General features: G+C 38.3%; 3 protein-coding genes across 7 annotated transcripts in view; all 3 read left to right on the forward strand.

Moving 5' to 3' along the window:
- LOC307146818 (CD48 antigen-like) overlaps window positions 1-24297 on the forward strand; it is a 122194-nt gene that overhangs the window by 35691 nt on the left and 62206 nt on the right. The window contains exons 1-5 of one of the 5 annotated variants that reach the window (XM_079851112.1): window positions 8748-8922; window positions 9574-9870; window positions 10251-10508; window positions 14934-15022; window positions 15296-16046. The exons of 2 other annotated variants lie outside the window; for them this stretch is intronic. In XM_079851112.1, the coding sequence (XP_079707238.1) occupies window positions 8859-8922; window positions 9574-9870; window positions 10251-10508; window positions 14934-15013 (699 nt within the window). In that variant the 5' untranslated portion in view covers window positions 8748-8858 and the 3' untranslated portion in view covers window positions 15014-15022; window positions 15296-16046. Of the gene's footprint in view, window positions 1-8747; window positions 8923-9573; window positions 9871-10250; window positions 10509-14933; window positions 15023-15295; window positions 16047-24297 lie in introns of those variants that run through there. 2 more of the 5 variants (XM_079851115.1, XM_079851120.1) reach the window with 2 other exon arrangements.
- Window positions 55-4019, forward strand: LOC307150306 (UPF0462 protein C4orf33 homolog). The gene is made up of 6 exons (XM_079857411.1): window positions 55-99; window positions 341-552; window positions 693-753; window positions 844-895; window positions 3507-3706; window positions 3798-4019. Exons 1-6 carry the CDS (start codon window positions 77-79, stop codon window positions 3982-3984), a joined length of 735 nt encoding a protein of 244 aa, XP_079713537.1. The 5' UTR covers window positions 55-76; the 3' UTR covers window positions 3985-4019.
- On the forward strand, window positions 18771-24131 carry LOC307146875 (uncharacterized protein). The gene is made up of 4 exons (XM_079851201.1): window positions 18771-18992; window positions 19939-20235; window positions 21727-22005; window positions 22792-24131. Exons 1-4 carry the CDS (start codon window positions 18935-18937, stop codon window positions 22992-22994), a joined length of 837 nt encoding a protein of 278 aa, XP_079707327.1. The 5' UTR covers window positions 18771-18934; the 3' UTR covers window positions 22995-24131.

Genomic DNA, 24297 nt, shown 5'->3' on the forward strand with positions numbered 1-24297 from the left:
ATCAGTGACAGAAATGGAGAATTCCATTTCTGTGTGGAAGAAACCAGGCAACATCATGGGGCCATTTCTCATCTAAATGAATGAACAGGGTGTGATCAAGTGACGTTAAGTGTCATGTTTATGATATCAGATGCTTTGCTTATCAATGACTTTTGAACCTTATTGCATATCAGACAGTCCTGTGTCCTGAGCAGCTTAAGACATAATACAGCACAGAACTGTGGATAAATCATATATTGATACTTACAAATTTATAATATTGAGAACTGAACAAGATAGTCATTTATTAATATTTCAGGTTTAGCTTTAGAACAAAATAAGATTTTGCCATGCTCAACAGTGTCTGCAGCGGTTGTATCCTCCTGACTGCCATGGAGTTCTATATCAGACACACCTGGGACAGCTTACCTGTGGATCATGAGCCGGTAAAGATTCGTTTCTCACCTGGCGAGGAAGGTTTGTTAATGCAGGTGAATGCTCCATTCTTCAATGACCCCCCTGCACCAGCCGGACCACCTGGAGAGCCGTTCCCTGGTCTCTGGGACTATGAGGGTATGTTCATAAATACCATTAATAAGAACTAGGAACTTGAATTAGAAGAAAGGTTTATGAAACACTAAGTTAAGATGTTTACCTTTTCCTATATCTTTTTACACAATATTTACAGTTTGTGCTATTGACTTATTTTTCAGTGGTAGAATCCTTCTTCTTGAACAGCAACACTGAGCAATATCTAGAGGTGGAAGTCTGCCCGTAAGTTAAGCCTACTCTGTTTTTCAGGCCGCTGAAAGTTTTGTCATTGCTAATGTGTAACTGAAATAATATTTTGATATCATATTACAGACATGGACAACACCTTATTCTGCTACTGAATGGAAAACATAATGCGTTCATGGTACGCAAATTCACTGTACATCAGTTTATTAAAGGGGTCCTATTATGCTTTTTCACTTTTTCAACTTTAGTAAGTGTGTAATGTTGCTGTCTGAGCATTAAAAAGATCTGCAAAGTTACAAAGCTCAAAGTCCACTCCAAAGGTAGATATTTTATTTTTGTTTTATTGTTCACCACCCTTTAGGAAAATTAACCTTGATTTTGTCGATTATTTTTTGTATTACCATGGTTTTCCAACAAATATCACGATTAATTGGTGGATAACATCATCTATAATGTATAAGAAAAAAAAAACATACCACTGTGAAATCCGTGCTTGCAAAGTCCGTGCACTAAATCTGTTCTGCACAGTTCTCTTGTTTGTTAAAGGGGTCATTGGATGCCCATTTTCCACAAGTTGGTATGATTCTTTAGGGTCTTCATGTAAAGTTTGTAACATAGTTTGGTTAAAATTCCTCAATGGTTGTGTAAAACGACACCCTTTTTATCTCCTCAAAAACAGCTCTGTTCACAGCGACCCGTTTCGGTGCACGTCTCTTTAAATGATAATGAACAACTGCTCACCCCACCCCTCTCTTCCATGGAGGTGTCCAGGGGGGCAGGGTTTCATAAAATATTGAAGCTTCCCCGGGCGCCGCCATTGATTAGCGGACCATCACCTGCTGTTAGCATTCCATTGACTCCCATTCATTTTGGCGTCACTTTGACAGCGACTTTTGTCACGGTGTCAGGTTGTGTTCTCCAGGTGTCCACTAGATGTCCTCCTTCCTCACGGTGTCTGTCACATTTTGAACTACATTCCCCACGATCCTTGTCTCATCATTGCACTCAGCTGTCCCTTGTCATTAATCATTGCACTCAGCCAATTCCCCATTAGCATTGTCATTTCCCTGTGTATATAACCCTGTCTGTTTTAGTATGTCACGGAGTCCTTGTATTTATCATGCCACTTCTGTGTTCTGTTTCCTGCCTGTTCTTGCGTGTATCTTGTTTTGGACTGCTTATTTGGATTTTGACCCCTGCCTGGACTGGTTTATGATTATGGATTTTCCTTATTAAACTTACTGCTATTGGATCTTCTCCCTCGTTTCCTGTGTGTAGAACGTGACAACTTTACATCTGAGGCGTTTAAAGACTCCATTTGTACATTATTTATTTCTAAAGAAACACGAAAATGTATAAAAGGCTCCATTACCTTGTAGCTTACGTTATGGCCCCGTAGATGCAGTTTTTGTAAAAATAGGCTAATGATTGCGTCATAACCCGTGACTCTCTGTCGCACAGTAGAGAGATTACCATATGGACAGGAGGAGAAGCTCGCGGGCAATCGGGGGGACGTGGAGGCAAAATGACAAAGTAATTAATCAGAATACTTAGCAAAAGTTGCTCCTGCTCCTAGCTCATGGACACCTCCTACTCACGCTCTCCGTCTCTGCAAGTTTCTGCAAGTTTCGGAAGGGAATGATTCAGATTTCTCTCGGCACAGCTGCTAGAAGACAGACGGGTTGCTCACGTCACATCTACGTCGTCAAGCTCAGTTTGAGTCTGCGCAGTACACTCAGCCATCAGGAAGTGAGTGCTTCTAATTGACTTCACTTTTCTCCGTTGAAACCTATGGGGTCGCTGTGTCCAGTTTATATACTGTCTATGGGGGTGTCACACAAGACACATAAAGTGCTGCCATCGCAGATGGTATACAAATGGCTGAGGGGGAAATATGCTAATACGGGACAGTCCGTTAGCGGTTGTGGGCGGAGCATGAGCAATATGACATCATATTGCTCTGAAAATCCAAACGGTTTGATTATTGAGTGTTTAGGCTTTTTGAGGATAAAAAAAGGAGCGAATGGATTTTTTTCATTGTATGGTGGTTGTGTCCACACACGGCAAAGACAAATTTATATGCAAACACCATATAAAAGTGAATTTTGCATCCGATGACCCATTTAACATTCCTAAGTCTGAATCAGGCTTGAATTGGTTTGAAATTGACACCAACATCTGAGTAGAGCTCGTGGTTATGGTAAGGGCCGTGTCATTTATTTCCCAAACACTCGCAAATCACAACACACTGGGCCAGCCATCCAATCACAGTACATTTCGGAAGCAGGGTCTTCAGCGAAAGGAATTATACAGGGCGTTCGAGACAGATGGGGGACAGACGTGCTGTAATAGTGTAAAATATGTGAAAAATAATGCATTTTTTGAACAATCAAGCATGAAGGCATATTTTAGTACAGCCCAAAAACAAAATCAAGACTGGGTAAAAGGGCATAATAGGACCACTTTAATGTTTTCAGTTTTTAATAAACATTTACAGTCCCGTTCAAAATTTTGGGTGGCGGTAAGTTTTTTTAATGATTTTGAAATAAGTCTCTAATCCTCACCAAGGCTGCATTTTCTCAAAAATACACAAAAAAAAGTAGTGTGTGTGTGTGTGTGTATGTATGCATGTATACACACACACATATATACTTTCTTATAAAAACAGTAAATGTCTTAATATTAAAACTTCAGAAATGCTTAACAAAATAAAAAAGTACAGGAGCAAAAAATATATAGAGTATTATAAAAATGTCCTGATATCTTTTTTAACCATTAACTTGTTACAGCAACAACTCCCTCTATCATTCAACGCCAATATAACGAACAAAATATGGGAGGGAGAAGCACTTCTGCCTTGGAGGTATTTCCCTCAGGGCATTAATAAGATGAACTCCTACGCCATCCATGGCTCGGGTGCAGGAAGGACTTACGAGTCTCTGTATCCTGTTCCTAGAGAAGACCTACAAGAAGGACAGGGACCAGACTTGTACGTTTAGATATCTTAACATTATTTTGGTTTCATTGCATTGCATAATTACATCACCATGATCTTAACATTTCTTCTCTCATCCGAACAGTCATCGACTTGAGTATTTTCAAAACTTCACTCTGCAAAGCATCATGGGAGAAGACTGGGTTCAGCCAGAATCTGACCTGTGGAATTTAGCAAGCAAATGGCCATCTGAAAATCACAAACTAAGTCAAGCCTGTCTCATAACCAGCTTTTTAATACAGCAATTACTTGTAATTTGCTTCCATGGCTAAGTTAGAGCATAAACTCCACTGCAGTCTAATCAAAGTTAATGATGTGGCTTGTTTTAATGTGGGTGTAATGGCAATATAATGGCTTTTATTATCACAATTTAATAAATCTTCTATCTGTAATGCAGCACTAATCTCAGCAATTAAGTATTCCATCCAGCACCACGCTATACAATATGTAGCAAATGGGAAATATGTTAATTTTTTTTGCCCCTCTCTTTACCCGAGTGTCCAAAACATATGCCCGGAGGTCGGATGAAACGATCACAAAGTTGATCATCGATCTCCGGCCTAGGGTATCCTGGTGCCAAGTGCCAGAGAGAATTTCAACTCCAACCTCGACCAGATCCTGAGGGAGTCTGGAGATATTGAGTCAGAGTGGACCATGTTCTCAACCTCCATTGTCGACGCGGCCACTCGGACCTGTGAGGAGGAGTTATGTGAGGCCATGAGGGAGGAGTTCGGTGAGGCCATGGAGAAGGACTATCGGTTGGCTTCAAAGAGATTCTGGCAAACCGTCCGGCGCCTTAGGAGGGGGAAGCAGTGTCCTACCAACACCGTTTACAGTGGAGGTGAGCAGCCGTTGACCTCAACTGGGGATATCGTCGGACGGTGGAAGGAATACTTTGAGGATCTCTTAAATCCCACCGACACGTCTTCCATTGAGGAAGCAGAGGCCGAGGGCTCGGAGGTGGACTCGTCCATCACCCAGGCTGAAGTCACTGAGGAAGTTAAAAAGCTCCTCGGTGGCAAGGCTCCGAGGGTGGATGAGATCCGCCCCAAGTACCTAAAGTCTCTGTATGTTGTGGGGCTGTCTTGGCTGACACGCCTCTGCAGCATCACGTGGCGGTTGGGGACAGTACCTCTGGACTGGCAGATGGGGGTGGTGGTCCCTCTTTTCAAGAGGTTCAGCCGATAGCGGAACCGCGGATTCAGGAGGAACAGTGTGGTTTTCCTCCCGGCCGTGGAACACTGGAACAGCTCTACACCCTCTCCAGGGTGTTGGAGGGTTCATGGGAGTTTGCCCAACCAATCCACATGTGTTTTGTGGATTTGGAGAAGGCATTCGACCGTGTCCCTCATGGCGTGTCCCTCTGGGAGTATGGGGCCGGGGTCCTCTGCTAAGGGCTGTCCGGTCACTGTATGACCAGAGCAGGAGCTTGGATCGCATTACCGGCAGTAAGTCAGACTTGTAAGTCATCCCAGTGCATGTTGGGCTCCGGCAGGGCTGCCCTCTGTCACCGGTTCTGTTCATAATTTTTATGGACCGAATTTCTAGACGCAGACAGGGGCCGGAGAGTGTCCTGTTTGGGGAACACATGATTTCCTCTCTGCTTTTTGCGGATGATCTTGTCATGTTGGCCTCATCGCATCAGGACCTCCAGCATGCACTGGTACAGTTTGCAGCCGAGTGTGAAGCGGCTGGAATGAGAATCAGCACCTCCAAGTCCGAGGCCATGGTTCTCAGTCGGAAAAGGGTGGCTTACCCGCTTCAGGTTGTTGGAGAGTTCTTGTCTCAAGTGGAGGAGTTCAAGTATATTGGGGTCTTGTTCACGAGTGAGGGAAGGATAGAACGGGAGATTGACCGACGGATCGGTGCAGCTTCTGCAGTAATGCAGTCGATGTACTAGTCTGTCGTGGTGAAGAAGGAGCTGAGCTGCAAGGCGAAGTTCTCGATTTACCGGTCAATCTACGTTCCAACTCTCACCTATGGTCATGAGCTGTTAGGATAAGATAAGGATAAGATCCCGGATACAGGCGGCCGAAATGAGCTTTCTCCGCAGGGTGTCTGGGCGCTCCCTTAGAGATAGGGTGAGGAGCTCGGTCACTCGGGAGGAGCTCAGAGTAGAGCCGCTGCTCCTCCACATCGAGAGGGGCCAGCTGAGGTGGCTCGGGCATCTGTTCCTGATGGATGGATAGCATTTTCCCATCATGAGGACATGCTTTCCACTAACAGGTTCTCATGACTGCCATCTTATTCACTCTGTGGATTTTTTACCTGTTGTGATTGGCTGGTGACGGGAGAGAAGTAGTATAAAGCTTCAACGGTCACTGAGAAAAGGAGAAAACTACTGAATTAAGATGTGCCATCTTAATGGCAGAGAATGTCTCCCTCCTCAGATCCAGCTTGACTCAGTTGACTGTCCTCTTTTTCTTCCTCCAAACCTAGTTTACCTTTATTGTCATAAATAATAGTCAATATTTTCAATTTGTACCGTCTCTCCCTCACTTGCTGGTTCAGCGGTTCTTATGGTTGCTCAAAAACCTGGCAGTCAATGCATTTAAATGTATATGTAGACATCCTATGAAATAATTCAGATATTAAAATTTGAAATCGATATTTTTTTTTTGATAAATGGTTTAATAATTTTTTAACTAATTAACTAATTGTAATAACTAATTGTAATGTTTTGTCATATGACAGTTTTATGAATATATACCAATATCCTGTTCCGTTTAAAGAATTTAAGTCTGTGATGAATTCTGTTCCAAGCTTTATAATATTTTTGATGAAAGCATCCCTTACCCCTGAGTCTATCTAAACGACTATCTCAGTTTATGTTTGTGACGTGTTTCGTTTTTAAAGAATGTAATAATAAATGGGTACTATGTCATTATATAGATCAGTGGTACTATACGGTTATCCGGACCACACCTGACCACACGTGACCACAACCGCTCTTGGTTGGTCGTAACCCCAGTGACAGGTAGGTTTAGGGGCGGGGTTGGAGTAGGTCATCACATGTGGTCCGGATAACCATATAGTATCAATAAATGTATTCGTCAACTTTCTCAGTCTCAAAACTCAATTACTATGATATATGACATCCAGTGGAGGAAAACTTGGTTATTACCATAGAAATATTGCATACCCAATAAAATTTTAAAAATACATGTTGAAAATCTGCATAAAATCTTCCCTTGCAGTGCACTTTTATCCAAATACTGTGATGTAACTGATATATAAACCTTAAGCCATAAATGAAACCATAATTGAAAGTGGTAATTTTTTTTTCTTGTTATGTTTCATCACTTTTCTGGAATGATTTGAGTTTCTATTGCATTTCTAAAGCTAATATTAATTGTTTTTTCATTTTTATTTTTTTTATTTTTTTTTAACTGAAACAAGTCACTAGAATACTGTTAACTTTTTGCAACCTTTTTTACTTGCATAATGTCACATTCTTTGTGAAAGCAGATATTGTAAGGCAGGACTTGCTTGGACTTAGGACTTACACAGGATTTAATTTTGTCAGCAGCTCATTAATCATTCGCACTAAAAATAAGAATGTGTATTTAGTATAAATAGGGTTGATTATAATTTCATGTTGACTGTAAATGCCTATAGTGTAAATGATTAATTTGTCACTGTTGTTCTTTAAGGTGTTTCTGCTGCTAGTTGGAGACACACTAGTAGAGTAAGTGTATTTTCTTTATTCCTTGTGAAAAATCTTTACTGTATGCAACTTTATATATATATATATATATATATATATATATATAATAATCTTGGTCTCTATGGGTTCTGTGCAGCTGTGACCAATCAGCATCCAAGGAACTAATACTGTATGTTTTTTTATAATGTACATTTAAAAACGAGCATTATTTACAGTTTTTTTTTTCTCCTCAGAAATGACATTCATGAGTGAATGACTGATACTCATCATGAACCTTCAAATGCAAAGCCACATGTGGATCTTCTCGACACATTTTACTAAAGCATCTGCTCTTAACCGTCTGTGCTTTCAGAACTTTTACTGTCTCCTCTGGTTCTGAATATATAAATCTATGGTTAAATATGCAAATACTTTTTCAAGGAGGGACAAGATGAGAATATCTTACTGGCACCAAACAGAGAGTAGCGTATAAATAAACAAATCATCTATTCATTTATCTTTTGTGCAGAAAAGCAGAGAATGCAATGTATCACTTTGAATAAAATCCTCTGTAAAATGTGAATGCATCTAGTGTGGTTATTTTTCATGCATTATGGTTGTGGTTTGTAGTCTTGCTGGAAGCAGACACACTTGTGTTGTGCCAGACTGGTCACAATAGTGACCGTAAAGAAAGTCTTCATTTATGAAGCTCTAAAAATGTTATTGACTGCTGTTTTAGTGCATTTCCGGCAAATATGGAGAGAATAAAGGGTCTCAATTAAATGTTGTGTTGTTTCACATGGTAAGTCCAAAATGTCACATGACCAGAGCAGTTTAATAGATGATGTCTGCATGAAAGCTCCAACACAAAAGGTTAGTAAAGAATGTTAACATAAAGACATTACAAAGATTTTTGGTACACATTATCTTTAAAGTGTTTAGTATTAATATATGATTAAACAATTATTCAGTTTTGTTGAGTGTGGTCATAGAATGAGTAAAGATGTTAATGACAACAATAGTGACCGGTGGGAAAATATAGATGGTTGTATTTTTATTCATTTTTCTTTTTAATCTCTATAATGTATTTCTATAAGTGTTGTATAAAGGTTTTTAAAGAGTGGGTGAAAGAGTTTAAAATGTGTTAAATAACTGGGCCGATAGGCTATAAGAATTTTCAGTATGTATACACGTACTATACACATTATCCCACCCGTCACAATTGTTCACAATAAAAATTATTATTGATTATTTCAAGGGGCAACTAAAGACACCTCATTTGGATATTTTCATGTCTGGGAAACGTTTGGGATTAAACGGGTTAATTTCACACATTTGAAATGAACGCAAGATGGCAGCAGTGACCCTTTACTTAGTGGAAGACAAACCCAATGCTATGCGTTTTCAAACTTCCTCTGTTCTTACCTTACACACCACGCCGGTGTGTGTCTCTGTCTCGAAGTCAAGTGAATAAAGTGTAGGCTACTTTTTCTAACAAAAATGTCACTTCAACTCTTGACGTTGATCTCCGCCATTGTGTTCTTCACCACAGGAGCTGTTTCAGGTGAGTTATTAAAGTGTTCATGGAAATAACACGCCGTTCTTGGCAAACCTGAACAGTTAGGGTCAGATTTACTAACAGCTTCCTCCAGTGCAAACCCTCTTTTGGCGTTAAAAAAACGACTGTCAGGATTTAATAAAGACACGCTGTGAAAAAATAAGCTCTGAAAAGGATGGACAGGGTTATTTTGCGGTGGACCTTCATTATTGCATGAGTTTATCTTTCAGGCGCAACATTTATGGGTGAGGAGATCATTTAAATGAATCACGCAAGGTGATTTACTGGTAGATTGTGTTGGTCATTATGGAAATGATCTGATCTTTCATTTGCACGTCGTCAGTAGATCACTCACTAAACTTTACAGTCTCATCGGCGCTGTTTTGGGATTGCGCTCTCAATTTGCCCTGCTCAGTAAATCTGCCCATAAGTTAGTTATATAACTATTATCATAGTATTGTACTCAATTTCATGAATATCTAATGACGGAAGAGACTGAAGAGTTTCTGTATTGACCTTATTTTTATTTTCTAATTTAATTTACCATCAAGCAAGGGCTATATATATATATATGTTCACTTCCTGGAAATTACACACCTAGACTAGACTTTCTTGTTGAATGTTGACTAACATACTCTCTCATATTTTAATTATTAGGTACAGAGGTGAAGAAAGCAGTGGGTGGTAAAGTTTCCTTTGGTCCAGATCATCCTCCTCCTGCTTCTGTCACCAGCATCACATGGAAACACATTAAAGATGGTGGAACTGTTAAGGCGATTGAGTGGGAAGACGGAGAAACTCAGTCCCCAAATCCGAGATTCAACGGCATCACGACTCTTAATACAGCGACCGGACAAATCACGATTACTAATCTAAAAGTCGAACATAGTGGAGTTTATACCATTGATATCAGCGGTAAAGAGCAAGCACAAAGATTCACATTGACTGTTATGGGTGAGTGGATGCTGATTATTCATTATTATTAATATTATAAATGCATCATATTATTATTATTATTATTATTATGGTTGTTTTTTACTTGGCCTCACATACAGAAAAACAATGTAACTGTACAATAATGGCATCAGATTGTAATACCATGATACTTTGATTAAATACCGTGGTATTTACATGGTACTCCAAGATACTTTCAAGAATACCACATGTTCAAAAAACACTGTAAGTTATGGTTTTGTTTAGTAACTGGATTTTACCCTCTAATACCATCATTGTACTATGGTACTGTCACAGAACTTTTTGCAATGCTAGTGTAGTTGTGTTTGATTTCCTTGTTTCTTTATAGACTGGATGTTCATATTTGTTTTCTTTCACAGAACGGGTCCCCAAACCTGCGATTAAAATAGAGCCGAGTAATAACCCTGGTGTTGTGAATTTAATATGTGAGTACAGTGAAACAATCATCTGGAAGAATTCTGCTGGAGAAACACTGACGGGTTCAGCGCGCCAACTGAAAGGAGAGTCCATTAATGTCACAAAAAAAGGAAATCCAGAAATCTTCTACACCTGTACACTCCAGAACGCAGTGAGTGAGGAGACCAGTGAACGGGTCTATGAGAGAGATCTGTTTAAAGGTGAGACGCTGGACAGACACTAAACACAACCTGTATGCAAAAAGAATATACTTTAGATTATGCAATCATTCAATAATGCAAGATGCATAAAGCAACACTAAAGATAATTTTTAACCTTAAAATAATGTTTCCAAAATCGTTTCAGTGGTTCATCAAGTCGTAACAGGGTGAACGGCACTTCTGCATTCGCTTTGCGGCCCTCTATCAGCTATCAGGGTTTCCGCGGGGTCTTAAAAAGTCTAAAATTCTGAATTTAAGGCCTTAAAAAGTCTTAAAACCGGCCAGATTTTCATCCGCGGTCTTAAATTTCATTTAGTCAGGTCTAAAAAAGTGTTTACCCTCGTTCATTTCCAGAAACGCTGGCCGCAGAAAGTTATTACAAAGTAACAAAAAAGTAGCGAGTTGTAGCCTACAAAGCGGAGCCCTAGAGCAGGGTCTCCAACACGTCGCTCGCGTGCCTCCAATAGCTCGTGGCTTGATATGAGCTAGCTCGCCAGAGGCCGTTCACATATCGTGTTTTTTGCGCGCTCAAGTTTGTTCAAATGTAGGCGCGCGCTTGTGCTCATATTTGAGGCGGCGCGCTCATTTTTTTACCAGGCGCAACGAGAAAAATCTAAACTTTTCAGAATGCCGCAAACGCACCGCAGGTCATGTGACAGGAACCAACCAATCACCCCTTTCCATAACATTGAAAGCTCAGTCAACATGAAGGATGGGGGTGCACCCCAAACACTACTAATGAATATAAGCTAATGTGTAAATGTCAGTCATTTTTCTTTTTTGACTCATTCTTTTTATAAAAAAATTATTTAAAGGCTGAAATATGATATTTATCTTTGTATAAAACCTTTTTTGTCAAAATTTTATTTGAACTTGTTCATGTTAGTAGATAACATGTTGCAAGACACTCTTTTAAAATCTGGCCATCATTTTTAATGGTATTTTAATGTTTACGTGAACAAAAAGTGCATATTGATGCTAATCAATTTGTTATTTGCTGTTTTTCGACATAAAACTTGTTGAATTGACTTCATTCTTTAGTATTAGTACTTTTTGTACAGGATTCTGTGATAACCGTGATAGTTTTGGTCACTTTAATCATCCCATCATTTCCTCTCTAGTTATGATCAACTATGATCAGCTAAAATCAACAATAATTGTGTTTTTACAGTATAATATTCAAATTTCAATTCAATTCAAATTTATTTGTAAAGCGCTTTTCACAATACATATTGTTTCAAAGCAGCCTTACAGAAAGTGCATTTGCATAGGTTGCATGATTTTATGAAAGTATGATGTATTGCGACATCAGAAACGAAGAAAAACTAAATAATGACTTGTAGAATTGAAAATAATTTGCATAATATTGCATAATATGCATAATATGCAAAAGTACAATTTTCTATTAAAAAAATATCTCCCTCTCTCTCACACACTCACATCAGATAATCCTAGATAGATAGAAAGATAGATAGATAGATACTCTAATGATCCCGAGGTAACTATCTATCTTACTTGGATAATGTGTCGTGTAGGTCTTAAATTTCAATCTTTATGGTCTTAAATTTGACTTACTGAAACCTGCAGTAGAGGTCGACCGATATGGTTTTTTCCAGGCCGATGCCGATGCCGATCTTTTGAAATCCGAGTCGGCCGATGGCCGATTAATGCTGCCGATTTATTTTGGCCGATATTTGGCCGATTATGTGCTTGTTTTTAACCTCTATTTGAAAGATAAAATGTAACACAAATAATTACTTAAGATAGACAAAATTTCTCAACAAAAACATTTATTGAACACTTTACCAATCTGCACTTGTACAAAAGACAAAAAGACCTTGAGATATGTTTGGTAATTGTACTTGAATGAATTGAAAATTAATTTGCCACATTTCAGATTAATATATTTGTTTTCCTTAACATTTTAATTAACAGTAACTTAAACACTTTGCAGTTTGAATGATGTCCTGATAAACAAAATGACGGAGTATGTTTTTATGTTTCCACTGTTCGATCGCGCCCGCGCCTCACACACACACACGCTCGCTTTTGCACACAAATATAAGTAAACACTTTGCGACTTTAAACACACGCGACTTTTCGATCTCGATCGCGCCTCTCTCTCTCTCACACACACACACACACACACACACACACAACATATTCTAGCATTGCAATCTTTACATCGCAGCCGGAGCTACAGATTAGGTGTCCGTGTCCCTAAAGAACCCGCTTATCTAACAGTAGTTCCGCATTACTTTGCACGCGAGTTTTATTTATTTTTATAGCGTGTATTCTCCGTGGAAATTTAAACGCCGAACCGTGACGCCTGTACTGTTTCGGTTCAATACGAATACATGTACCGTTCCACCCCTAGTCTACAGTGAAATACAGTCACACATTACACTATTGTTTGGCCAGCATTTTAACCGTGTTTAATCCAGCTACTAGCTAACGGAATGCTAAAGTTAACTGCTGACTAGTGTCAAGTGCAGCGAAGCGGTGTTTCTGTTATTCTAACGTCCGTTTTCAGAGCATCCAAGAGAAGCACAGACATAACAGTAGCACTGAAATGAAGCACAGAAATGCGCGTTGATATTCGCTCCGGGTCTGTCTGTAGCTACCCAACCCTAGCGACAACGACGCTAGCAAAGCAAAGCCAGTCCTTCACTAGCATATAGTTGGTCTCTTTTTTTATTACTTATTTCTCTGCATTGAGTGACAACCCTCTCAAATATAAGACACACAAACAGAACAAAATAAAAGTCTCAGATTCACTGTCTGTAAATTCTTGCTTACTTATTGTGACATGATAGCAACCCTTCTGCTGTGCTAATGCAACCTCAACTACGCTATCAATTTCAAAGTAGCCGAACGTCATGTCGCCTATTCATGTTTTTTCTCTAAGTTGGCAGTAACATATCAAAAGTTTTTAATTAAATATAAAGGAGTTTTCTCCAAGGAACTTAGCTCCTTCCTTAAGCACTGGATGAGGTCTGCTCACTCTGCTGGAGAATGACTCTAGGCGCAGCGTGCGTCGAACGCGTGTTCCACAACAACAACACTAGGCTGCCCACAGATGCGCCCGCCTAATAATCGGCTTGATACACTTGGATACTGGCCGATGCCGATTATGTTAAAAATGCAAAAAATCGGCTGATTAATCGGCCGACCGATGAATCGGTCGACCTCTAACCTGCAGAAACCCTGGGCTATAACCGCACTATGCAAGTTTGCCAGATCAGGTAGCGTTTCTGTAGTTCGAATGAGACATTAGAAACTACAAATTTGACTTGCTTTAAGGCAAGCGTTACAATAGTCTGTAAGGGTGGAATTCCTGCAGTGGTTCAGGTTGCAAGACTGCCGAATGACTAAAGAAACGTTATTAGCAAGATGGTAGAAAACTGCACATTTCTTGTCTATTCCACCCACTGCCACATATACCAACGACGGAAATAAGTGCAGTTACAATAGCTTAATATGTGGGAGAGCGTTGCTATAGAGAGTGACGATATTGTATTGCAATATGTAGCCTAGCACTTCAAAGTCAATACCAAATCAAAACTAGTTAGCACATTAGTTGTAATTGAAAAGGTTTAATGACAAAATATGGTTATGGTTACACTTAAAATAGTTACAAAATAGATGTATGAGATGATGATAACTTATATTATTAATTGTACCCAGCATATATGAAAAATGTTACCAGAGAGAGAGAGAGAAAAGAGAGGAGGCAAAAGGAGAGAGCCCTCAAGAAAGGGACCCAGAGAAGAAGAGAGCCAGAGCATCAAAGAGACAGAGCAACAGTTACAATGGTCATTTATCCTTTCCTTGACCATGTGACTAAAACCCAACTGTGAGACATTCAAACTGACCAATCAGATAATTACACTTCCCCCATTGCACTAAAGGTGTGACAATTCATCGACCCCCAAAGTACAAACATTTGGCCTGCAGGCCTAGATCACTATCAGCCCCTCTGTGCCTTTAGGAACTCCAAATGGTCATTGTGATAGGAAGAGGGGGTGGAAAAACAGTCAAGCAAATATCTTTGTTCATTTAAAATATCTTGGATTATTTTCAATTCTACAAGTCATTATTTTGTTTTTCTTCGTTTCTGATGTCGCAATACATCATACTTTCATAAAATCATGCAACATACTCTACCTTGTCTGTGGACATCATTCATTCCAATGCCGGTGCTGGATAAACAACGAGCGTGTGTGCGACGGTCGGCTGCGTTAGGCTAAATTATTTACGACAGCGGTAATGGACAATTCCACTTCCAACCTGTAGGGGGACCGAAGAGGAAAAGTTCTTTGGTGTTGCTTTAATAATGCAAGATATCATTTAATAAACTTAATATGATAATTTAAATATGCTTCCCTGGAATTGGTTTTATAACATATTTTTTCCCCACATTAGCATCAAACAAAGGATGTGTCGTTGCAGCTGTCATTCCTTCAATCACTATGATGATTATTATAAGTCTTTTCCTATCATAGCTTTTCACGGTAAGACAACTGTTGTTTAATCTTTTAAAAATCGTAAAATGTGTTTCCATTCTTTCATCTGTGCTTATCATTTGCTAAAAAAAAAGTGTATGTAATAAATGTATTAATACATATTCACGTTGACTGTAAATTGTAACGGCCACCTGATTTGTGATATACCTTTAAGACGCCTCCTTTGATGCGGGAGACAAAAGATTAAGCTTATTTAATTTCTTTGTGGAAAATCATTGCTATATGTTTTATAATGTAAATAAAACACCCGTTTTCCCTCAGAGACAGCGTCTGTGAGTGTGTGTGATGTCACACACTTCTGCTCATCGTGGACTCTCTGAATCTCAGCTTCACTGAATCCACTGCAGCTCTGAACCGTCTGTCTTCAGAACTGTGCCTGTTTCTCAGCTTTCACTGTTGCTCTTTGACCTTTCTGTCTGCTGGGTGTTGGAACTTCATCCTCAGGTTATGAATATATGAATGTACTGTTAAATATGCAGATATATAATTTATTACTGTCACCAACGTAAACAGTTTTGCAGGTGTGATTGTGTAGAAATAAATTGCTACTAAAAATTTATATTGTTCAGAAAAACATTGAAAAAAAATACTTGACAATACATTTTACACTATTTTACACTAAATTTTCTGCTTCATTTTTCGTTTGTGGAGGAAAGTAGAGAAGGCTTTTTATTCTATTTTATTTATCTACCAAATCAAAGGGATTGTTTTGCACTAGTGCCAATGTGAAGAGTTTGATGCAGGGCAATGCAAACATAGAATATAATGTACATCACTTTGAATAAAATCCTCTGTCATGTAAAATGTAAAATGTGAATGTATTCTGTTAAGACTTCTATTTGAAAACAAAAATTTAAATTCACAAGGAGATTTGTGCCAGTGGTGAAGTATTTAATTTTTTTTTACATTTTTTTTATTAAGTTGAATCAATTACAAATTGTATCCATCACAGTTTTGTTTGTATAATTTAATTACATATTTACAATAAATAAAAATATGGGTGTCAGGCTATATCCTACTGTAAGTCAGATATTATAAAACAGCTACTGTTTTTGGGAGCACACTCCTAATATTCACTCTAAAATTAATGTCCGGGCAAAAAAGATCCAGAACCCAGATAGTTAACTTGTGTTATTATAGTAGTTTATGCAGTGCACTTTGGTATGCAGTGGTTATTTTTCATGTGTTATGTATGTAGTGGTCAGGATTGGTGGTCTTGCTGGATAGACACACACTTGTGCCAGACACTGATATCAAACATTTTTTTGTGTGTGTTTGACAAATGCATTACGCTGGCACAAAGACCCCAGATCCATCAATTAAGCAAAAAAAAAAAAAAAAAAAAAAAGAATGGGCCACCGATGTTTTATGGGATGTATAATCGGCCCAAAAAGCATGTCAGTCTTCCAGATGACCAGTCCACTCCATCCATAGTCTTTTCTTTCCTACTGTGGAAGTCAGGTCCATCAACTGTCTGGTTCTTACATTCTTCAAAATATCTTCTTTTGTGTTCAACAGAAGAGATAAACTCTTACAGGTTTATAAGTTTACTGAGTAAATGATGACAACATTTTCATTTTTGGGTGAACTATCCCTTTAACCGACATCTTCAGTTTATGATTCTGTCAGTACACCGGATCCATGTCTACAATATTTAACAACAATACTTCTAAATAAAATCACTTTTCCATTATACAATATCATGATGTTGAGCAAAATTTTAAAACATAGCCTATTGATCATGCTTAATGTCAATGAATGGATACAAACGGAGTAGTTTATACTTCAAGGATATAGGCTACAACTATACACCGTTATTATTTCAAATAATATTAATAAATGTGTAGTGTAACATGTTGTAAAGTGTTTCCCATTTGACTGTATGTTTGATCGTATTATTTCTTTCATGTTCATGATGATACAAATAATACTTAAACAGCGACATATTGCAACACATTTAATACAACGCCAGAACAAGTGAAACCTGACTCTGTATGAAAACAAATAGGATTTGAAAAAATAAAACTCTAAAATAATAGGTTTAAAACATATCTTTTGAAAATTGCAAAGATGTGAACAGATTCAATATTTTTAGCAGATAAACACTTAGTATTTGTAACGGTCACCAGCTGGAGTGCCCTTGAGAGCCACCAGAGGGCACTCCACACCAGACTATAGTTATAGTATTATCCATTAACCTGGTAATTTAAAAAATAAAATCCTCATTGTAGCCAACATCATGATATCTAATGCATATATGAACAGAAAAGTGACTTTTATTTTAAAGTATTGTTGTTAAATATTGTAGACATCCGATCAAAATCCATGTGAAACAGCTTAGCCTATATTTAAAGGGGGGGGGGGGGGATGCTATTTCATGCATACTGAGTTTTTTACACTGTTAAAGAGTTGGATTCCCATGCTAAACATGGACAAAGTTTCAAAAATTAAGTTGTACGTTTGATGGAGTATTTCTGTGCGCAAAATACTCCTTCCGGTTTGACACAAGTTTCGGAAAGCTGTTTTCAAGTATGGGCAGGGGGGCAGGGTTTCATATTATTTTGAAGTTTCCCCGGGCGCCGCCATTGATTAGCGGACCATCACCTGCTGTTAGCATTCCATTGACTCCCATTCATTTTGGCGTCACTTTGACAGCAAATAACTTTACATCTGAGGCGTTTAAAGACTCCATTTGTCCATTATTTATTTCTAAAGAAACACGAAAATGTATAAAAGGCTCCATTACCTTGTATCTTACGTTATGGCCCTGTAGAAGCAATTTTTGTAAAAATAGGCTAACGATTGCGTCATAACCACACGACTCTCTGTCGCACAGTAGAGAGATTACCGTATGGACAGGAGGAGAAGCTCACGGGCAATTGGGGGGACGTGGAGGCAAAATGACAAATAATTAATCAGAATACTTAGTAAAAGTTTCTCCTGCTCATGGACACCTCCTACTCACGCTCTCCGTCTCTGCAAGTTTCGGAAGGGAATGATTCAGATTTCTCTCGGCACAGCTACTAGAAGACAGACGGGTTGCTCACGTCACATCTACGTCATCAAGCTCAGTTTGAGTCTGCGCAGTCGCTCAGCCATCAGGAAGTGAGAGCTTCTAACTGACTTCACTTGTCTCCGTTGAATCCAATGGGGTCGCTGTGTCCAGTTTATATACCGGTACTGTCTGAGTATGGGCCTGTGTGACGTCAGATGGAGCGAAATTTCCTTATATGGGTCCTAAAGGCACTTCTCCCGGAAGGGCGCGCGCGCACCCGTATAGAGCGAGAGAGCGAAAGCAGTACGCCCATCAAAGCGCTGTGCTCGGCTTTTGGTTGCCAGGGCAAGACAACCCTGCACAGATTCCCAAAGAACCCAGCGTTAAGGGACCAGTGGATGGAGTTTGTTTTTCCAGAGCATCAACGGAGTTCCCTGTTCCCTGCATTTCGACGATGATTGTTTTATAAACAAGGCCCAGTTCGAAGCCGGATTTGCAGATCGTCTAATGCTTAAGGATGGAGCAGTCCCAACGATAAAGGTTCACAGCGCTCGTGATTCTTTAGCTCCGCCCACACGGCACGCCTCCAGCCGCTCGGTACAGCCTATCTTTCTTTTATAAATATAATAAAACTAAATACTTTTTGTAGATATGAAGGATGCAATACTACTCTATAGGTACTCAAGATTAACATGAGATTGACTGAAACTGAGTGTTTCACCCCCCCTTTAACAGAAGAAAATGAAGTCCCGCCCATCACTCCTGGTTCTGAAACTGCGGTTCTGCTGATACTATTGGATTTTCTAAATACTTTTATAACTCTCTGATCGCACAACAGGAAATTATTTCTTCCTCCAGTTGATTGTGAAAAAGGTTCTGGAACATTTGCTGTGTTCAGAAGAGCAATGAGCTGCCAATACAATCTCTTGTTTTTATTCCTCTGTGGCTTCGCTGCACTCTCTGGTAGGTTCTGACTTCATTTTGTATAGAAATGTTTATAGACTGAAGTGGAGAAACAGTTTGTCTTATATATTTTGTAAATATGTATTTTATAGTTGAGATCAAAAGTTGCGATCAATGGATATTAGCCTAATCCAAATTAACATTTGTTTTCATGCAAATTGCATTATAATAACTCTAAAATTCATCTAACATCTAAATTGTCAGAAAAAAATATAGTTAAGGCCATTTTTAAGTGTCAGATCAAGAAAATATGTCCTTAAAGCAAGACATGCACTTTTATAGTAACCACTTGAACAAATGCACTTATAGCCTACTATATATATGCAATGAGTGTTTGTTCGTGTCGGTCTTTAGAAAGTCGAACATTTAGATATGTAGTTTCATAGTTCAGCACAAAGTCTGTATTTCAGGAAGTATTTTGAGTCTTGTTTTATCAAGCACTGATTTGTTGGTTTCAAACATCTAGTTTAAAACAGTCTGAAATTATAATAATTTGTGAAGTTTCAGTATCATATAATTTTTTAAAGGCAGATTTTAACTCAGAACGGTTTCTTTATAGATATATAAATGTCAGGTCAGGGCATATGTGTTGTAATTTTACACAAATTTAAGTTCTGTTGGCCATTACAGTGGTTTGGCATTTTTAAGTTTCCTTTTACCTTTCTGCTGTTTTTATAATAATTTTACTGTTTAAGTTCTGATTTAATAGGCACATACGCAAATCCCTGTTTGTGACAACTTACCCCGTACAGTGTGATGAAAGATCCTGTTGTTGTTAGGAGTCCGTGTGTGTTAAATTAACTTTTTTATGGCGGGAATATCATATTGAACTGTGTTGTCTAAAGTTAGTGTCTGAACCGAAATTTACTTTTAAAAAGAAACCAAACATGAGCAGTTGAACCCTGTTGAGTTTTAATAAATATTAATATGAATGTATTTATTATAGTCTCAACAGAGACATGTGGAAAAGATCTACTAGAGGGAACGTCCTGCATCATTAAGCTGACAACAAGAAACAATGAGAAACCTTCTGAGATTAGATGGGTCCATGACACACGTGGCACCGTTCTTCGCAGGAAAGGTGGGACTATCAGAGGAGAACCTGAAGGTTTATCTATGGAAGAAGATGGATCATTGAGATTTTCAAGTGTTAGTCTGAAGGACACGGGCAAATATACATTCTACGCATATAATGATGCTGGTGCAGAGATTGGCAGAGGAGAAGTGGAAATTAAAGTATATGGTAAGATGACAAATATTTCTACCCTTCCAACACACTAATAATAACAAAATCAGACTGTATATTTCTATAGTAGTTAGGAAATAATTAGGAAAAAAAAATTGTGAAGAAAAGACTATCGTCATAGTTTGGTGCACATACAAGTAGTTGGTAAAGTTAACACCTGTAGAGTCTGCTTCAACCATCAAAGTCTCAAATGTGTGTTTTTTTTAAGAATAATAAGTGTGCAGATTATGTTATTTCAACACCTAAATAAAACGTCTCACAAAAGTTGCAGTTTGGTCTGGTTTTGTTTTCGTTTTATTGACCACTTAAAGAAAACATACCAGGTTGATATTTTCACAATGTTTCTAAAATGTTTTATATTTGTAAGATAAAACTCTCGTCCTGACTTTCCTGTCTCTGTTTCTGCCTGTTTTCTCTTCCTCCGGTCTTTAAGGCTGCGAGGGTTGGTAGGGAGAGAAGTATTCGCTTCTCTACACACATCTGTTATAAAGTATTCTCCATGTGTGTGTCTTGGAAACCGACCCAGATAGAAGACCTGGATTTGGCCAGATCATGTAGCCTACTGCCATGAATATGCACTTCTTCCAAATGGACTTGTTTTTCTTTTCGTCTTGCATTTTATATGATGTAATGTATATTCTTATTGGTTGGTTGCTACACCATCCCAGGACCATGTATAAAAGCCAAGTACAGAAGTAAAAGTTGAGGATGCTTTGTGAACAGATTGGCTTCATGTCTCTCTTTCCAGGCATGCAAACTCTTTTTAGTGAGTAAAAAAAAAGGGAAAAAGACTGAGAATGAGGCACAGGAAAAAATAAATAGAGATAAAATAATCTAACAATACTTTATTTTTAAATTTTAGGTGTGGTTTCTAAAAAAGATTTTTTTTAAACATGGTATTGCAAAATTACCTAATTGCAACCAAAATACAATGATGTGAACAATGTTTTGTTTGCTGGTTAGATATTCTCGTGATACCTTGTCACATTAAAATACCAAGCATTGCTTTCCTGATTTACAGCTCATTCAGTCAAACTCACGGATAATGATTATTTGTAGTGCAATCTTATAATTAGAAATTATTCATTTCAGTCTTTTTGAATGGAAGTTCCCCAAACAGGAAGTGTTGCACATAGTTCAAAACACAGTAGGCTCGTCAGGAAAAAGTTGGATACTCTGTCCCACAGCGACTCACACCGAACACACTTCCTATCATGTATGCCTATGAAAGACGATCAAGCCAATCAGAGTAGGGATAATAGCTATCGATTTAGCTATGGTAATACCAACACTATATATTTAATGATTACAGTATTCATGTAACATATAGGCCTATGATACTCCAAGGTGTTTGTTATAATGAAAATAATGTTGTCGAAATTCCATGGTACTTTTAGGCTGTTGGAAGTGATGCTGCCTGGAAATGACCCAGCTAGCCCAGACATGTTGAATGTTGACTAACATACTCTCTCATATATTATTCTTTAGGTGATGAGGTGAAGAAAGCAGTGGGTGATGAAGTTTCTTTTCGTCCTGTCACCAGCATCATATGGAAACACAGAAGTAGTAGTGATACTGTTGTCAAGGTGATTGAATGGGATGATCACGGTGCTCGTATCCCAAATCCAAGATTCAAAGACATCACAACTCTTGATACAGAGACGGGACAAATCACTATTACTAATCTAACAGTCGAACACAGTGGAGTTTATACCATTGATATCAACGGTAAAGAGCAGGAACAAAGATTCATCTTGTCTGTTATGGGTGAGTGTGTTGATTATTATATTAAATAATGTAAATAATATAAATGCATCATATTATTATGCTTGGTTTTACTTAGCCTCACATACTAAAAAAAAAAAATGCAATTGTACAATAATGCATGGTGCTTTGATTAATACCATGGTATTTACATGGTACTTCCATGAACATGTTACATGTCCAAAAACCAGTGTAGTGTAGAACTTGTAGGAGCCATACATTGGGTTTGACTTGTCTTCTATGATATTTCCTCCTTTTTCTATACTGTTGTGCATGTGCACGTGCATAGTGACGTCATTGGTTACTGTGTGTGTCACCGGGGGTGTGGTGTCTGTATTAGTGTGTGTGTGCTCACCTGTGTTTGGATCATGGCTGCAGGGTGAGCATGTGGAGAAACTTTCTGTTGACCGTCACCATCGTCATCATCTTCTATTACTGCACTGTCTGAGGTATCTTTGCACGGCTTATGAAATGCATCTATTAAAGTAAGTGTTTGTTCTTTCTAAGCTTGTGAAATGGAGCAATTAAAGACATTCCATCATGTGCAATGGTTCAGCGTGACGCGTCTTCAGTATAAACCTCCATGTCTTAGCTTGCTGCACCATTTGGATTGGTTTTTGAGTTTATACGCCGCAATAGTACTTATAGTTTGCAATTAAATAACCAGTATCTGCTACCATAATTTTACAATGGTACTGTCACAAAACTTTGTGCAAGGCTAGTGTAGTTGTGTTTGATTTCATTTTGTTTTGACTGAATGTTCTTACTTTTTCTCTTTTTCTTTCACAGAGCCCAAACCTGAGAAGAGCGCTGTTAACCCTAATGTTGTGTATTTAAGATGCGAGAACAGTGATAAAGTCATTGGGAAGTGTTCAGCATTCCACCTGAAAGGAGAGTCCATCACAGACAAAGACGAAGGAAATCCAGAAAACTTCTACACCTGTACACCCGATAACAGTGCAAGTCTGTCTGAGACCAGTGATCCAGTGTGAGAGAGAGATCTGTTTGTTTAAAGGCTAGACAGCAGAGAGTCTCTTAACAAAATATAAAAGTAACTATATGAATATGCTTATGTTTTTTTCTTTATATGCAATAATTCAATGCAAAATGTAATTTACTAACCTAATTCTGATCATTTAAAGCTACACTGTAATTTTTTAAGTTGATTCTTAGCAAAAAACACTTTGTTCTTTCAAAATGATATGTGCTCATTAATGTGTAATCACTTCTACCAACTAATCAAGTATTCTTGTAAGCATAGAATCTGCTATTCAGAATACATACGAGCGAGTCGCTTGAATGGCGGCAGCCATGTTGCGCCTCCATCTTAAAAATACATTAGCCAAAGAGGGACATACCTGGAAATTCAAGCTTCGCCTTTCGCATTTTGCCACTCAGTGCATGGCGGCGTGACAAATGCGAGGGGGAGATTACTCGCGACTCGGAATGGGAGGGGCTAAAAAGTAATATTCATAAACAATTTCACCGCTAGATGGGAGAAAATCCTACACAGTGTAGCTTTAAATGTGTGTCTCAGGACTGAATTTTTGTTTTGTTTCTTCATTAAATTCAAGCATGGATTTGTTGTTGCATTCCTTCAGTCACTGTGATTTTTATCATCCTTTTCCTGATTATAATTCCTTTTCACTGTAAGACGTATAAACATTTGAAATGTGTGTTGGTTTCTTTCATCTGTGCTTATCATTTGCTCAAAATCCAAAACAAACAATCTAACCATTTATGCATATATGTTCTGAATGTATCTATTGTTACATATGCAGATAGTTTATTTTCAAGGAAGAACAAGATGGGACTATCTTAGGTACCAAACAGAATTGCATATAAATAAATAGCTACTAAAATTTAGTATTATATTAAGAAAAAGAAAAAAAAACTGTCACAGCACAAGGGAAGTCTCGTATGTGTTCCGTTAAGTTAATTTTTTTTTTAATTTTCTGTGTATTAATTCTCATTAGTTGCCATAGTCTCTGATTTAGTCCAGCTGTTGCTGTTAAGTGTCCTCGCATGTGTGTATACACTCCATTTTCTGTTCACTCCCTTGTCGGTTCTTGTTTGCGTGGTTATCATCTTCTGAGTGTGTAACTTGAATAAAAACATTGTTATTCTCACCATTAGCCTACATTCGATCTGCGCCTTACTCAACCACCGAACCGTTACAGAAGAACTGACCTCTCGAAAATAGAGATGGGAAACCGATGCTTTCACTCAGCTGTGCATAATAGCACCAAATTAATAAAAAACACAATATATTGACTCGCGTTCTGTTTTCTATCA

This window comes from Squalius cephalus (genome assembly GCF_949319135.1).
Source record: "Squalius cephalus genome assembly, chromosome: 2".
Taxonomy (NCBI): domain Eukaryota; kingdom Metazoa; phylum Chordata; class Actinopteri; order Cypriniformes; family Leuciscidae; genus Squalius; species Squalius cephalus.